A 13910-nucleotide genomic window follows, 5' to 3' on the forward strand; every position below is an offset into this window, starting at 1 on the left:
CATCTGTTGTATTTAACAGGGGCGGATTCAAAATGAATCTTTCATATATCTTCATGTTATAATCTGTATTCAATGAATGTTTGACTGTTTGTCAGTCTAATAGACAGTCTGTTGAGCTCTAATAGATGGTAAATTTCATACAACTATGGTCATTTTGAGATTAAATGTCAGCTTGTGTAGTGTGTAATATACCGGTAATCAGATCTTTAACAAAAAAACAGGCCAGCCTACATGGAGAAGGCCTCCATCCATACCTATGCAAGAAACATGATGGCACTACAATTCCTGCCAGCCGCCAACATTGAGCCAGCTTTCCAGCTCCTTGCGCTAAGAGCTAACTCCGAACAGCTCTCCAGGTTCGTGCACTACATCGAGGAACAGTGGATTAACCACGCCATCTTCGATATTGACTCCTTGTCAGTGTATGGGGTGAGTGTCAGAACTAACAATGACACCGAAGGATGGCACCAATTTCTGAATAGAAAAGCAGGTGGCCAGGAACTGACTTTCTACCGCCTGGTTCCAGCACTATGTGCAGAGGCTGAGAATGTGCAGTACGAGTTGTGGTACCTCAGAGAGGGCCATTCCAATAGGAGTGAGGCCAGTGAGCCTTAGGATAGAGAAAAGTATTAGAGACTTCTGAGCAAGGTTACCTATGACAGCAAAGACATCACAACCAGGTTTTTTTTTCCACTTTTTGGGAAGATAGCCCATGGCTTTGGAATTGGGAATTTTATCGGCATTTTCATGAAATTGGGAAAATAAATTCATTAGCCTTTTTTTCCACACGAAAAGTCCACTGATTAGGGAAATACTAAATTTGATAAAACCCTTTATAATCATTCAAATTAAAAGAACAAAATCATATAATACTTTGTTAGATGTAATTGAATTAAAATTGAGATAAAATACACATTAGACATTTAAAAAAAAAAAAAAAAAAAAAAATTTTTTTTTTTTTTTTTTCTTTTGGAAATTGGGAATTTTTTGCCACATTTTGCGAAAAAAGTATACTTTTTGGGATTGGGAACATAGCCGAATTTCGGCTATAAAATCGGGCCAAAAAAAAACCTGACAACTAGTGAACTTCTAAGTGAATGTGCAAAGGTAAACGGCCCACAGGTGGAGCCCACAGCGGAACGCACAGTACATGCAGTGTTTTTTTTGGATGAAATATTCAGCGTTATTCGGCCCCATTCCCCCATCTTTAGAGTATATATTTTTCCCCCAAATATTTTTAAAATTCCCCTCTCGGAAGTGTTATTCAATTTTAATCAATACCTCATTTAAATACGTCTTTCGTTACGAATTTACTACAATTTTCCTGAACTGCATCCGCATGTTTACTTTATTTTAGCCTTTACCGCAAACCGTACGTAGTTCACTATAACAACTTTCGCTTTACGACATCTACCGCAAACCATACGTATTCCAACATGTTGCACAACAACAAAAGCTATCGTAAGAAAATTGACAAATCTGTTTTAACTTAAAAATAAATTGATATTCTTTTCAAACAAGTACAACTTAAAAGTCAGTCTTCTTCAAATGCCGGCAGTGAAACGCCAGAAACGTCCGGTCAAGAGAGTGTTGAAAGACTGTTTAGTTTGCTCAGCCTGCTTTGCACGCCACAGAGAAACAGGCTTGGGGAAGCTACACTGAAGTCCTTGATCAGACTAACTTTGTCTGCACACGGAGAGACTTGGTGAAGAGGAGGTCACCAGAATAATTGATAAATTCGCTGAAAAGCCCAGAAATATTGAACTTTGAACATGAACATAACATGTTAATGAATAAAAGATTTTGAATTATGTTTTTCTCCCTCTGTATGGTGAATTATAGTGTTAAAACTTGATTTTGTGCTGTTACTAGCTAAGCATAGAAATTTCCCCCTTTTCCCCTTTTACGAGCGAATTTTCCCCCTCTCAGGGGACTCGACCCCCTTCCCCCAAAACTGAAATAAAACACTAACATCAGGGCTTTTTTTCCTTCTTTGGGACCCGCCGAAAATCGGCCCTTTCCCCTCAGATTTTTTTCCCCTCAGCAGGTAAATTTTTCCCCAGACTTCATTTTTTTCCCCTAAAAAAAAAAAAAATTTTTTTTTTTTTTTTAAACTTTAAATACATAAGTTAACCTGATCCAGTGTAGAAAATATAACATATTGCATAATTAAATTATCTGTTGCCTTGATTTTGTTTTAAAAACAGCAAAATATGTTGAATTGATTATTTAAGACTTTCCTTATTTCCCCCAAAATCTGGCGTTTCGCGTGATTTTTTCCCCCAAAACCCGGCATTTTGCGCGATTTTTTTCCCCTCAAAAAAGGGCCAGGCCCATTTCCCAAAGTCAGATAAAAACCCCTAGACATGAGACACTTGTCACCAGATTGTAAAAGTTGGTGTTCATGACATTGTGAAGTGTGATACTGAACTTCTTAGATTTGGTGTTTGTAGAACTGATTATTGAGTAAAATTATTAAAATATCAATAAGTTTTGATTGCATTTGCTAATTATACCAATAATAATGAAATAATGCACAAGGAAAGTGCAATTCTGTTTTAATTAGTCTGAATTAGTTATTAGTAAAAGTTAAAATATCAGTGACATCCAATCATTTTATTATATACATACATATAAATGAAAAAAAATAAAATTGTTTACAATTATATAGTTTATTTATTTATCATAATTAACTGTTACAAGGAAAACAGTTTTGAAATTAATATAAATGTGATTTAACCATTTTATCAAATCACCAATTGACCCTATTTAATTGGATTAATTGGATTAAAAACAACAAACAACTACAGTTCCTCAACACTAATGATTTACATGCATTCCATTCACAGTTAAACCAAAATAATAATCAAACAAGCTGCTTCATAAATAAAGTTAATTGAAAACCAAAATAATCATTTTGATAATAAATCAAGAATAAACTTCAACCAAACAATCATACATTCATTGGGGGGAAACATCTGCACTTAAACCAAAGTGGGGGGGACACGTCTGGGGAGGAAACGTCTTGGGGGGGGGGGGAAACGTCTAGGGCAGGAAATGTCTTGGGGGTAAAACGTCCGGAAACCGAGTTGTCAGGCGAGTTGTCTGACGACCAGTCAGTCAACCAGTTTAGAATAACCCGGCAAAAAATGTTAATTCTTTTGACCAAAATAATTTCTTTCGGGATTTAGTGTCAATGTGAGAAGATGTAAAAATAAAGGGTAAAATTTATTTTGTATGACAACAGGTTAGGCCAGACGGCATATGCAGTTCTTTGTCAAAAATAGCCAATTTAATTTCACCCTTCGGAAAATTATTAAAAATCATTCAACTTACAGAATTAGTATTTCAAAACATTCTATGTTAGCGTTTCCAATCGCCAAAATCGCCAAAGGCGATTGAATCTTTTAGCTGGCGATTAAAGTTTAAAATGTGAATGAAAATGGCGATTGCAAAAACCCCTGATATTTCTGTATAAGTATATAATATTCCCTACTTTTAAAGAGAACTCGGTACCGATTTCCACATGTAATCGCCATAAATGTTCCAGGTGGTAATAGATAATCCACTGATAAGAGATAACTGGATGCCCTTATCGTATATTCAAGCCACATAACACAGTCATGTATACTGACAGATGCATCACGGGAAATTTTCGGGTAACTTTCCAGTCACCAAACTGTGATATTTAACGTCCAATCGGTTACGAGAATGTTTATGGAGGCAGAGTTATATAGCTATTATTATTTTTGATTGACGTCGGTCACAGAGTAAGCGTTTATCGCAGGTTTATTAACAATCACAGTTGTAGCATTAATACGTGATATAAAGCCGGTAAATAAAGCAGTACATTAAAGGCGGTTTCAGGCATCATCATCACACCTACATGTATTTGCCGTACTGTAAACAATAATTAATTATGAGAAGTTAATTGCAATTGGTGAGCAGTGTAAATTTACTTACGGCGAGTAAGTTGTGAAAAACAAAACCCGTTAATAATTTGATGCGGTAACAAATTAAATCCAGTGCATGTATATTTTATCATGTCTATTTGTAGAACTGATTTACACCGTTTTTCTACAGCCACGTGATAATAACTATTCACTATGCATTAATACCGGTATGCCACGAAGAACCCGTGTTATAAGAAAGAGCGCGAAATTATTGCTGTCTTCCGCAATGCTAAGTTCTACGCATGCAAAGCATGCTTTTTAAAAAACAGACGATGTGTAACTAAATATAGCCTAGCCGCTCAGTACATGCAGTGTTTAAGACTTACAAATTTACTGGTACGTTTGAATAAATTTTATATTGCAACTATGGAAAAATATGTTAATTCAAGAACACATTGCAGTAAATGTATTTTTCAAGAATCAAGAAGCACCAGACTATGGCAAAAATTATTGGGAGAAGGGGGGGGGGACGCATAGGAGTTACGCAAGACCCACCCAATCAAAGACCGGGGCATATCTGAAAGTTCTAACAGTGTATACCGTTTATGCCAGTGCATGAAAATAAATATAAATGAAAAATAAAAAAACATGAAACTATTTGACAAATTAACAAATTATTTATTTAAATGTGACTTCATTGATAATTTAATACAGTCATTATTGATACCTATAGATTCATGATGATTATGTCCTTCATTGAGCAAATAAGGTTATACCGGTAATGTGGATTCATCGTAGTGCTGAAATTTGGCTACTAATTTTTTTTCCTTAGCGCCAACCTAGAACATTGTCATGGCATTTGATTTTAATAAGCAAAAAGTTTATTTGAAAATAAAGCTTTCTATATCCATATGCACATTTCCAACATAAATCATTCAATCAGTTCCTGTTAACTTTTTGCTGCATTTATCCGCCCTGTAATCATAATACAAAAGCTTTCTTGCTTAAACTTTGTTAACGCATTCCTTTACCTAATGTATACTGTAGACACTTATCATTTGGTTTTATTGGGGCATTATGGAAAAACATACATGCCATACGTCCCGGACTGTCCGGGACAGTCCCAGAAATGAAGAACTTGTCCCGCTGTCCCGGAAATCTGTCAAATGTCCCGGAATTTACAAAATCCATTTATACATGTACCTTATCTTAGGCTTAACTGCACCTCGAATCTGTGTATATCTGCAGCGTCTCCATGACAATGCCTACCCGAATAGGCAGACTACGCTACGTGTCAAAATCGATCAATTAACAGGGGTCCTGTTATCATATCGATTGTCTCACGTTCGCGGTCAAACTGAAAAGGCGGCATTGTTTAATGTGGTTGTTAATTGACTTTAATCTACTACGTCATTATTTCCCGCTGCGTAAGGGCAAAGGATAGTTGTTCACACATCTGCACGAAGTCCAACATCGCTGAGTAAAAATTAAAAGCAGTTCATGTTCGCACGTTTAACCGACAAAGAAGTTGAGTAAAAAAGTAAGCATATAAAAACGTCATCCTCACTGGGTTTATTAATGTCTTGTTCTAAACCCCCAGCAAACATAACGTTAAAAATGATAAGTGAGTTTGAATTGCGTTCACATTATATAAATGTTATACATGAATAAAGGCGTATCAACAACTACGCGTTACACACCGGTCTTAATAACAATAACGCAGTGACGTCACCATCTATGTTTAGAACGCTTACACTGAAAACACGTGGCTTGTATCTAGTAACGGAAGTAGTAATGTTTAATTTGACGTTAATAGATCAAGTGTATTTCGGATAGGCTTTCGAACTTTTGCAATTCACGATGCGAAACAAAAAAACGTACCAAAAATGCATATATCTATAAATATTGCTACGTTTTATGCATGTCCCGGAAAATCGGCAAAAGTCCCGGACAATTTAACTCAATGTCCCGGAATTGGTCTGAAAAATTATGGTATGTATGGGAAAAATAAATACAAATTAATCGGAACTGCTGATTATCCGGAACTGGTTGACAAACTGTAATGTGTTCAGTCCAATATCATCATTATCGATATTTTACTTAAATATTTAATTTGTTTTAATGGTTTTCAACTAAAAGAATGTATTACCTTATTTTTTACGCCATAGATTCTAACATCGGACATTTTTTCGGTACACATGGCCGTCTTGCCTCTTGGCCAAACTCATCGTCTTTATCCAGAGATTGTTGTTAATGCGCGAATAAAACTTGGTTCGATTTGCTGCACAATTTTGTTGATTACTGTCCACGTTTCGTCATTGATTGTGCAAACATTAAACATTTTTATTAAAGAACAAAGTCGCTTATAAGATTATCGCCCATTCTTAACTCTTTGAGAAACGTTATGCATACAGTGCTGTTTCGCGCGAAACACACACACTTTTAAGTAAGCATTCGAAATTAATTTACTCTAAAGAAATATAATTAAAGCAAATACAATTTTTGTAAGGCTACAAACAACCAATTACCACAAGTACCGAAGGCATCCACTGATTCTGATATCTGGTAACTGGTTCCGTGCATTACTCAATCATAACCACAATTTCGAAACATGTTATGGTCGATTAAATTATTATTCAACATTTTTTATTTAAATCATAAATAAAAACTCGATAATCACGAAAATTTTAACCAATAAGAAAACGTTACACACTCCTCGAAACAAATTATCACACTCTAGGTAGAGAGGCTTAGAACTACGCGGTGGTTGCCAAATGAACATGCTATCACTTAGCAGTATAACGATCAATAGTGCAGTTGGTTTATTGGATAGACGTAACAGACACTCGCATGAAGAGGAAATTACACATAACTGTGTGGGCGGTTGTGTAACAATCACGCAAAGAATTTACAACACTGGATTCACAATACCAAAAGAAAAAATGCTTAGTAAGAAAGATAATGTTCTTGATCGACGACAAACGGTTACTGCACGCTAGGTAAATAACCGCTGCTGTACAATTCATGCACTCGATCGTATAATGCTTTCATCAAGAATGTTTCCATTACGTAAACGATAACCTTGCGACGCACTACTAGTAATTAATTCTCAACACTTGAAAAGTTGTCATCGTTACCTCTTGGAAAAAATATTGAACGCGGTCAATGTGATCATAATGGGGAAGTTGTGGCGGGTCTTCGCGTTTGATATTAGGCCTAATAACAAAATGAGGTTGGCATGTCCCTTTGGAATATAGTGCATTCATTCAAAATATGTTTATATTTCTTGATACTGTTCAAAATGTCTACCGATAGACTCAATCTAAATTTATATTGCTATCGTATTTGATTCATTCGGACATACATAAACCAGTTATTAATTTCGAGAAATGCTTAGTTATTGCTTTAAAATTTATTTGAATCGGATATTAAAAAATCGTGATATAGACTAATAGCCTAATTTAGTTTACCTTTTTCTGACAATTTATTTACAAATGTTGATAATATATGGGTAAACAGAATGATTTTAATACTGCTATGAATATAAAATATACATGACACAAGTACATACGATTGGCTATTTAATACTAGAATAAACCACTGGAATAAATTACTAAAAGTGTCCAATGAAACAAACGCATATATATAATTATTTTATTCCTTCTCCACTCCAAATGTATAGACCGTTGACTGCTTGTATGTTTCTCCAGGCCTCAAAATGGTGTTTGGAAAATTCGGCTGGAACATAATAAAATGGTGAAGAGTATTGGAATCGCATACATGAGAACATTTAATTTATTATTCAGGCGAGCAGGACTTTAAACTTTTACCCAAGTTCAGTTCTTACAAGCCCATAAACCCTAAAAATAAACGAAAAATTTTGAACAATATTTCGAAAAATAAAGATAACACATAAAAATTAAAGTTCCTCATAGCAATAGCAAAAATTTCAACGCTAGATGTGGTCTGGAAACAAAGATTTAACAAGATACACAATGCTCTTTTATTTATACGGGACAATATATTCAACACATGATCATGTATCAAGTCAATTAGTATTCGTGTGTCGTAAATAGATAACGTTACGGGAAATTATCAAAGCGCTAAGGCATTGCAGTTGTTCGCTGTTGCCGCCCTTGATTAGCAGTGTGCACAGGCTAATCTTATTTGACGTGCATTAAGCCCCGTTTTCCCTGAAAGCAGCCACTATGTACAGATTTCAATGATAAGCACTAGACTGGCCAATGTCGTCTTACAAGCTGGTATATACACTCACTGCTAGAGCAGAATCATTTGTCGTCTGCTGCAGACAGGCAGCGGTAATCGCTCCTAGCAGAGTGAGTTGCGGTTCTTACCGTTCTTAAGGCTTCTAAGCACATACTGATTTGCAATTTATGCTCTGTAAATTTAGTCGTCCGCTGATGCGACCAACTAAAAATGGAATATATTGTGTCACAAAAAAATAACAAGTATTTTGTATCTCGTTTAATCTATGTTATTATACCACATCTAGCGTTGTAATGTTTGCTATTGCTATAAAGGACACTGATTTTTTATAGGTTAACTATATTTTACGAAATATTTTGCAAACTTTCTGTTGATTTTGATTATTTATGTTACTTTAAGCTATTATCACGAAGAATCATTCAGTATTGTAGAAATGCTTGCATAATTTATTAACATCTGTTCATCGTAGCTGAGATTATGAGTTTACTCGTACGAGCATTTTCTAGTCATTTATTTGTTTTGATTCACAAGCATTTACCATTTTTCATGGCATTGTATCGGATTTTTAGGTTAACCATACAACGTAATACGTACATGATTCACACTATCAGGAAAGTGTTGTGTCTCAAGACAAAACGACGCAAAAGGTTTGTAGCTTTTCCCGCTTTTCCCGACAGTATTCGACATAAACATAGCCGTGTAGAACTGCAAGCCGGGCTCCGTAGTCGATGTTTCGATGTAACGCCCAGTTGCTGGGTGAACAACCCTGCAATCCAAAGTAATGTTATGACTCCTCGAGACGCAGTTCATAGTTCTAGTGTGTATGCCATTTCATATTGCTATTGATCAGGTTCAGAACGCTTGTGTACACATGCACTACTTGAATTCGTATTTCATGTAAACACTAAAACTACATTACGGCAATGCTTGAAAACACATACTTTGAAACACGTTTCATCATTCCGTCCTCGCCTACACAGAAGGTCAAGTCAAGGTCGCCGTTACAAACAGCGTCTTTTATCGAACGTAATTCAACAGGAAAGCGCAAATCTTGAGAGCGTCCGTCCACATCGGGTAGTTCCCCTGTAATTTGAAACAAAAAGGTTAGAAGTTCAAAACGTGTTACCTGTCCGTTGCCGGTAAGCCTCGTAGCCTCACACACTTACTGGTATTTACCAAAGACTGGCTTTAACAGCAGATATCTCTTATGGAGTTTGTGAACAAGAATATGCTTAGTCTTTTAAACGAGTTGACGTCTGCTATAAATGTAATTGTTCATTACATGGATGCATATGTTTTCTGTTTGCTTTTCTGTTTCCTCTTATTTTGACGATATAAGAGAGTTAGGAAGAAGAATTTTACCAGTCGGAATCAGATTGTGGTCCACAGGTACGAATTTCTCGGCAGATATTTGCACCACATGGTCCAATACGTCATCACAATCCTATATAAAATCATACACTGGACTGCATTTCTTTACTTGTATCATCATAAGCAGCAATACAAGTGTACTTAGATTTGAAACTGTGGTTCAACTGAATCAAATATCCTTCCATAAGCAGTTGGAAACAAAATGTTAAACACAACAACAATTATACTCAGTCGATAATTGTTCATATAAATTTCCATGTTATTAAGTTAATGCTTATTTACAATCGTACGTTTTGTGATAAACTCTGTGCACAGTATGCGGTTTGGATAGTCGGTTTTAAACCAGTTGGAGGCTTAATACTTAGCATTACCACTGCTATGTAGTAAACAGCTTTATTCATGTTGTTTTATGTTTAGTATAGTGTAAGTTATACAGTATTAGAAGATACAGTATTGTATAGGTAATTTGGCACTCGTCTTGAATTTTTTTTTCTGTTTCCATATTAGTTAACGGTTATCCTCGTTTATTGTAACCAATTCGTTACTTTCCTTAAATAAAAGGCTAACGGAAGGTAACATGCATTTCCACACCAGTTCTGAAGTTTCAGTTTTACTACATTGAGTAAATATCGAATGGCATTTAGAACATCTATCAGTAATTGTATTTTGTTAATTTAATTAAAAAATATGTAATAATACTTTCCACTTTGTTAAGTCGCATGTTTTTATGCTGGTTAATATATATCTACATCGTTTATTGAGACATCTGAATATATTTAGTACATTTTTATATATTGTATACCTGTCCGGCCAGATTAAAGTACGAGTGGTTAGTGAAGTTAAGAGGACATGGCTTAGTTGTAGTCGCTAGGTAGTCCAACGTCAGTAAACCATCCTCATCCAGCGTATACGTCAACGTAACGTCCATGTCACCCGGAAAACCATCTTCGCCCTCTGGACTTCTATACGTTAATGTCAGACGGTTGTCATTAACAAAAGGCGTCCAGAGCCGCTGGAAAGAAAACATAAAATTTGATTTAACGCGTTAAAGAATGTATGCGATTTCCAACGAGTATTATATGAGACGAATTCGATGCACGTATCATATTAAAAACGGTTCCAAGCTGATATATTCTATTAATTATATGTGCATAGTACTAAATAACAGAATAAAACAGAAGCAAAACTCCCATGAACAGCCAACATAAGCTTTTCTTTCATATAAGCTTTCTGGCAATTTTAGCTATCAAGTTATGAGTAATGCCTGTAATTGTACCCGACTGAAGCCAACGAGTCCACCGTGTATGTTGTTTGGTCTGTTATTCACTACCAGCGAATAATCCTGACCGTCCATGGAGAACTTGCCCCCTGCTATACGCCCGGCGACACGGCCCACCACTACTCCGATGTATGGAGTGTTTTTCTCATAGCCTGCATTATTGCAATGATATTTAACTCCGCCACATTTAACCAAATATCGCAATCTATCTGTTTGTAATAGCAACTATACCACTGCCACTTCAGGTCATATATATAATTATTATATGTTATTTACATACCGGTAAAACCATATAAATCGTACAAAAATGACGGAATTAAAAATATATGACGGGCGGTTAACTTTCTCGGTTGATAAATTAAGTGCAAATTTAGTACATTTACCAAAAAGAGGATGCCGATTTGTTTCTTTTTCAATTTGTGTTAGCATATGTTCAAGCTTTATGACAAATGTGGTTGATTTATGCCACTGTTGGCCAGCATATATGTGCTGTGGAATATAATTCAAGGCACATTGCAACAAAGCAGACCTGCAACATCGTCGTATCCTAGGGCGATGTCAACCAGTGTCCCAGCTCTGTCGGGCACCTCGACAGATTGAATGGCGCATCCGAAATCCAACACAGACACGCGGACCTTTGAACCTTCAAAAATGAACCTGTGGACGCCAACCCGATTTTAATAATTAAATACTAGTACATGACTTAACTCTTGTACTTCACAAAGCTGCAATTTCTTAGTTCATATTCTCTTGAACAGTGCCCGGATTATAGGGAACCAGCATGTATAAGTGGTATGTGTTAAGTAACATAATTATGTGGCTGCCACGTTATGCAATTCCGCAATTATGAATATTAATTATAATATAAGTTATTTCGGAATCGTATAGAGAATCATTTTAATACAGATACTTTAATTTAGACACACTCAGAATCATGAACATTGTTCCCACAATCAATCTGATGCTAGTGTCGGCATGCCTTAAATGATAATCGATAATGCAATATGAAACACACACTTACAAGTAAGGCTATTGCTTATGCTGATTAAACAAAACGGTACTCGCCTATGTACGTTTTCTCCATCTTTTGTTTTACCAAATTCCTCCGTTGTAATGGTCACAACCATCATGGATATCTATAGTATGTGATGAAATGTGGGTCAAGCAAGATACAAGATGTGTAAAATGTTGATAAAAAGAGCCATAGGTTGCACAGGCAATTCAATAATAAAGATCATTTTATGTTTATTAAAGGCGAGATTTCACATCGGTAATAGATGTGAATAGAATAACAGTTATGTTTAAATCACATAGCGCGTTGACTCAAGCAAAAAGGGGGATGTTTCAAGGATGCAAAATCTCAAAATAAGCGTCTTAACCTTCCTAGCTATGAGCACGACTTGTCATTTCGTCTATGTTTCGACTCGTCATTCACTCAATTTTGCGATAACGCTGTGACAAGCGGATTTCAAATTTCAATCTTCCAGACAGAGAATTGAACCCGTGACGATTGTATCGGTATTCGACTGATTTAACCTTTCAACAGTGTTACCTTAAAATTGACCGGGTGTATAGCTTTATGCCAATCTCTATCTGACATTCGACCCCTTAAACTCAGCTCTCGAAATCTAGCAGTTTTATGTGATCGTTGCGAAACGAATTGAACATATTTGTTAGCATATTTTCAAAATGTTCAACACCAGTCTAGTTTAAAAAAATAAGTCCAACAAGTGTCACCACTTGATGATCATGCTAGAAGGCATAACACAAATTAATGGATCTTTGGCGGTTTTAGATGTTTTCCCGCTTCTCACCCAGAAGTCAAATGATCTTTGTATACATCTGCAGCCAATTGTATAAATCTGGATAACTCCTATCCAGTGGATAACTTTTGGTTATCTTATCATAAAATTGTAGATAACCAATAGTTATCCGCTGGATAAGAGTTATCCAGATTTATACAATTGGCTACTGTGAAGATCAACGAACCCGATAACCAATATTTGAAGGTTGTCTTGTCATGACCCAAAAGGCACTTAATTGTTTGACAAACAACTCTCGTAAAGATTTATGCACTGAATAATCAAAAACCGAATATATAAACATAGGCATATGAAAAGTTGAATAATATTTTAATATATTGACTGTGAGAACGCTGCTAAAAAATAATTACTTAAAAAAAACACGATATGCCAACAACAATAAATTATACGTGTATGTAGATACAATCCTGCTATTTTCCTATTTATTTAAAACAATTTATACTTATATTCGTATTTAATGATCCAAAAATGTCACATTTTTTATTTAAATTTTAACATTGTTACCTAGCTTGTTACCTTATTCCGTTTTACAATATTTATTATTGAAACAAGTCATTTTTTAGTTCTTGTTTTTATAGCACATTTCCATAACTCACTATGCGTAAAATGAAAACACATTTACTCAAAGGTTGCATACTATACATAATTTTGTCATTTGCAACCAAATAATTATTGTTTGTCAGCTTTAGATACCATTCTGATGTTCTTAAAGAACTTTTAGTTACAGAGGAACTCTTCTGTATAATATACATTCAAAGTAGCGTAAATGTCGATTACAAATTGTACAAAACTTTGAACATGTTCAATGAGTGGTGAAAAACAAATGAACTAATGAAGTTTCTATAATACACACTTTCTTGAAAAGTTTTTAGTCGTTTTTCATTCATATACTCAAAGCACTTACATAATCGAAATGCCTTGGTGTATAAAATACACAACATCAACGTCTAAATATGAGAAATGCGCAAGCTTAACCAAATCAGTCGGTAATGTATCAGTTTTAACAAAATCACACATGTATAAATTAAGTGGATAATACGTCTTAAAAAAACACAATATTTTCATGTTTGTTGAAAAACATAGTTTGTATTGTACAAGATAACATCTCCGTTCCTCACATGTAATACAGAAAAATAGTAAAGACAACTATGTCTAATCAAGTTTATTCAGTAGAGAAGAAAAAATGTATGTCAATTCATGCAATATATAAGTAATAGAGTCAATACAAGTATTTTTTTATTTTAAATAATAAAGTCAATACATGTCATTTTTTGTTTTTCATAAATACATGTGATCACGAACAGTTCAATACTCATT

General features: G+C 35.1%; 2 protein-coding genes across 4 annotated transcripts; one reads left to right on the forward strand and one right to left on the reverse strand.

Moving 5' to 3' along the window:
• The first annotated feature begins 231 nt into the window (after positions 1-231).
• LOC127872337 (uncharacterized) lies at positions 232-615 on the forward strand. The gene has a single exon (XM_052415669.1). It carries the CDS (start codon positions 232-234, stop codon positions 613-615), a length of 384 nt encoding a protein of 127 aa, XP_052271629.1.
• A 6846-nt stretch (positions 616-7461) lies between these two features.
• On the reverse strand, positions 7462-12385 carry LOC127874783 (galactose mutarotase-like). Of its 3 annotated transcripts, XM_052419401.1 has the most exons (9): positions 12323-12385; positions 11836-11906; positions 11300-11427; positions 10768-10922; positions 10294-10503; positions 9483-9564; positions 9062-9203; positions 8715-8886; positions 7462-7631 (listed from the first exon to the last, which is right to left on the reverse strand). In XM_052419401.1, exons 1-9 carry the CDS (start codon positions 12368-12370, stop codon positions 7548-7550), a joined length of 1092 nt encoding a protein of 363 aa, XP_052275361.1. In that variant the 5' UTR covers positions 12371-12385; the 3' UTR covers positions 7462-7547. The 3 variants fall into 3 exon arrangements, with proteins under 3 accessions (XP_052275361.1, XP_052275362.1, XP_052275363.1); XM_052419402.1 differs by lacking the exon at positions 11300-11427 and having other exon boundaries at positions 11792-11906; XM_052419403.1 differs by lacking the exons at positions 11300-11427; positions 12323-12385 and having other exon boundaries at positions 11836-11894.
• Positions 12386-13910: the final 1525 nt, after the last annotated feature.

This window comes from Dreissena polymorpha, chromosome 3 (assembly GCF_020536995.1).
Source record: "Dreissena polymorpha isolate Duluth1 chromosome 3, UMN_Dpol_1.0, whole genome shotgun sequence".
NCBI lineage: Eukaryota > Metazoa > Mollusca > Bivalvia > Myida > Dreissenidae > Dreissena > Dreissena polymorpha.

Bases quoted from the DNA above. Each gene is read 5' to 3' on its own strand.
- LOC127874783 (XM_052419401.1), bottom strand. From the start codon at position 12,370: ATGTCAGATAGAGATTGGCATAAAGCTATACACCCGGTCAATTTTAAG. The intron at 11,428-11,835 runs GCGAGTACCGTT...TGGCGTCCACAG, and splicing joins GATGGAGAAAACGTACATAG to GTTCATTTTTGAAGGTTCAA. The intron at 9,204-9,482 runs GTAAAATTCTTC...TTCAAATTACAG, and splicing joins CCACAATCTGATTCCGACTG to GGGAACTACCCGATGTGGAC.
- LOC127872337 (XM_052415669.1), top strand. From the start codon at position 232: ATGGAGAAGGCCTCCATCCATACCTATGCAAGAAACATGATGGCACTA.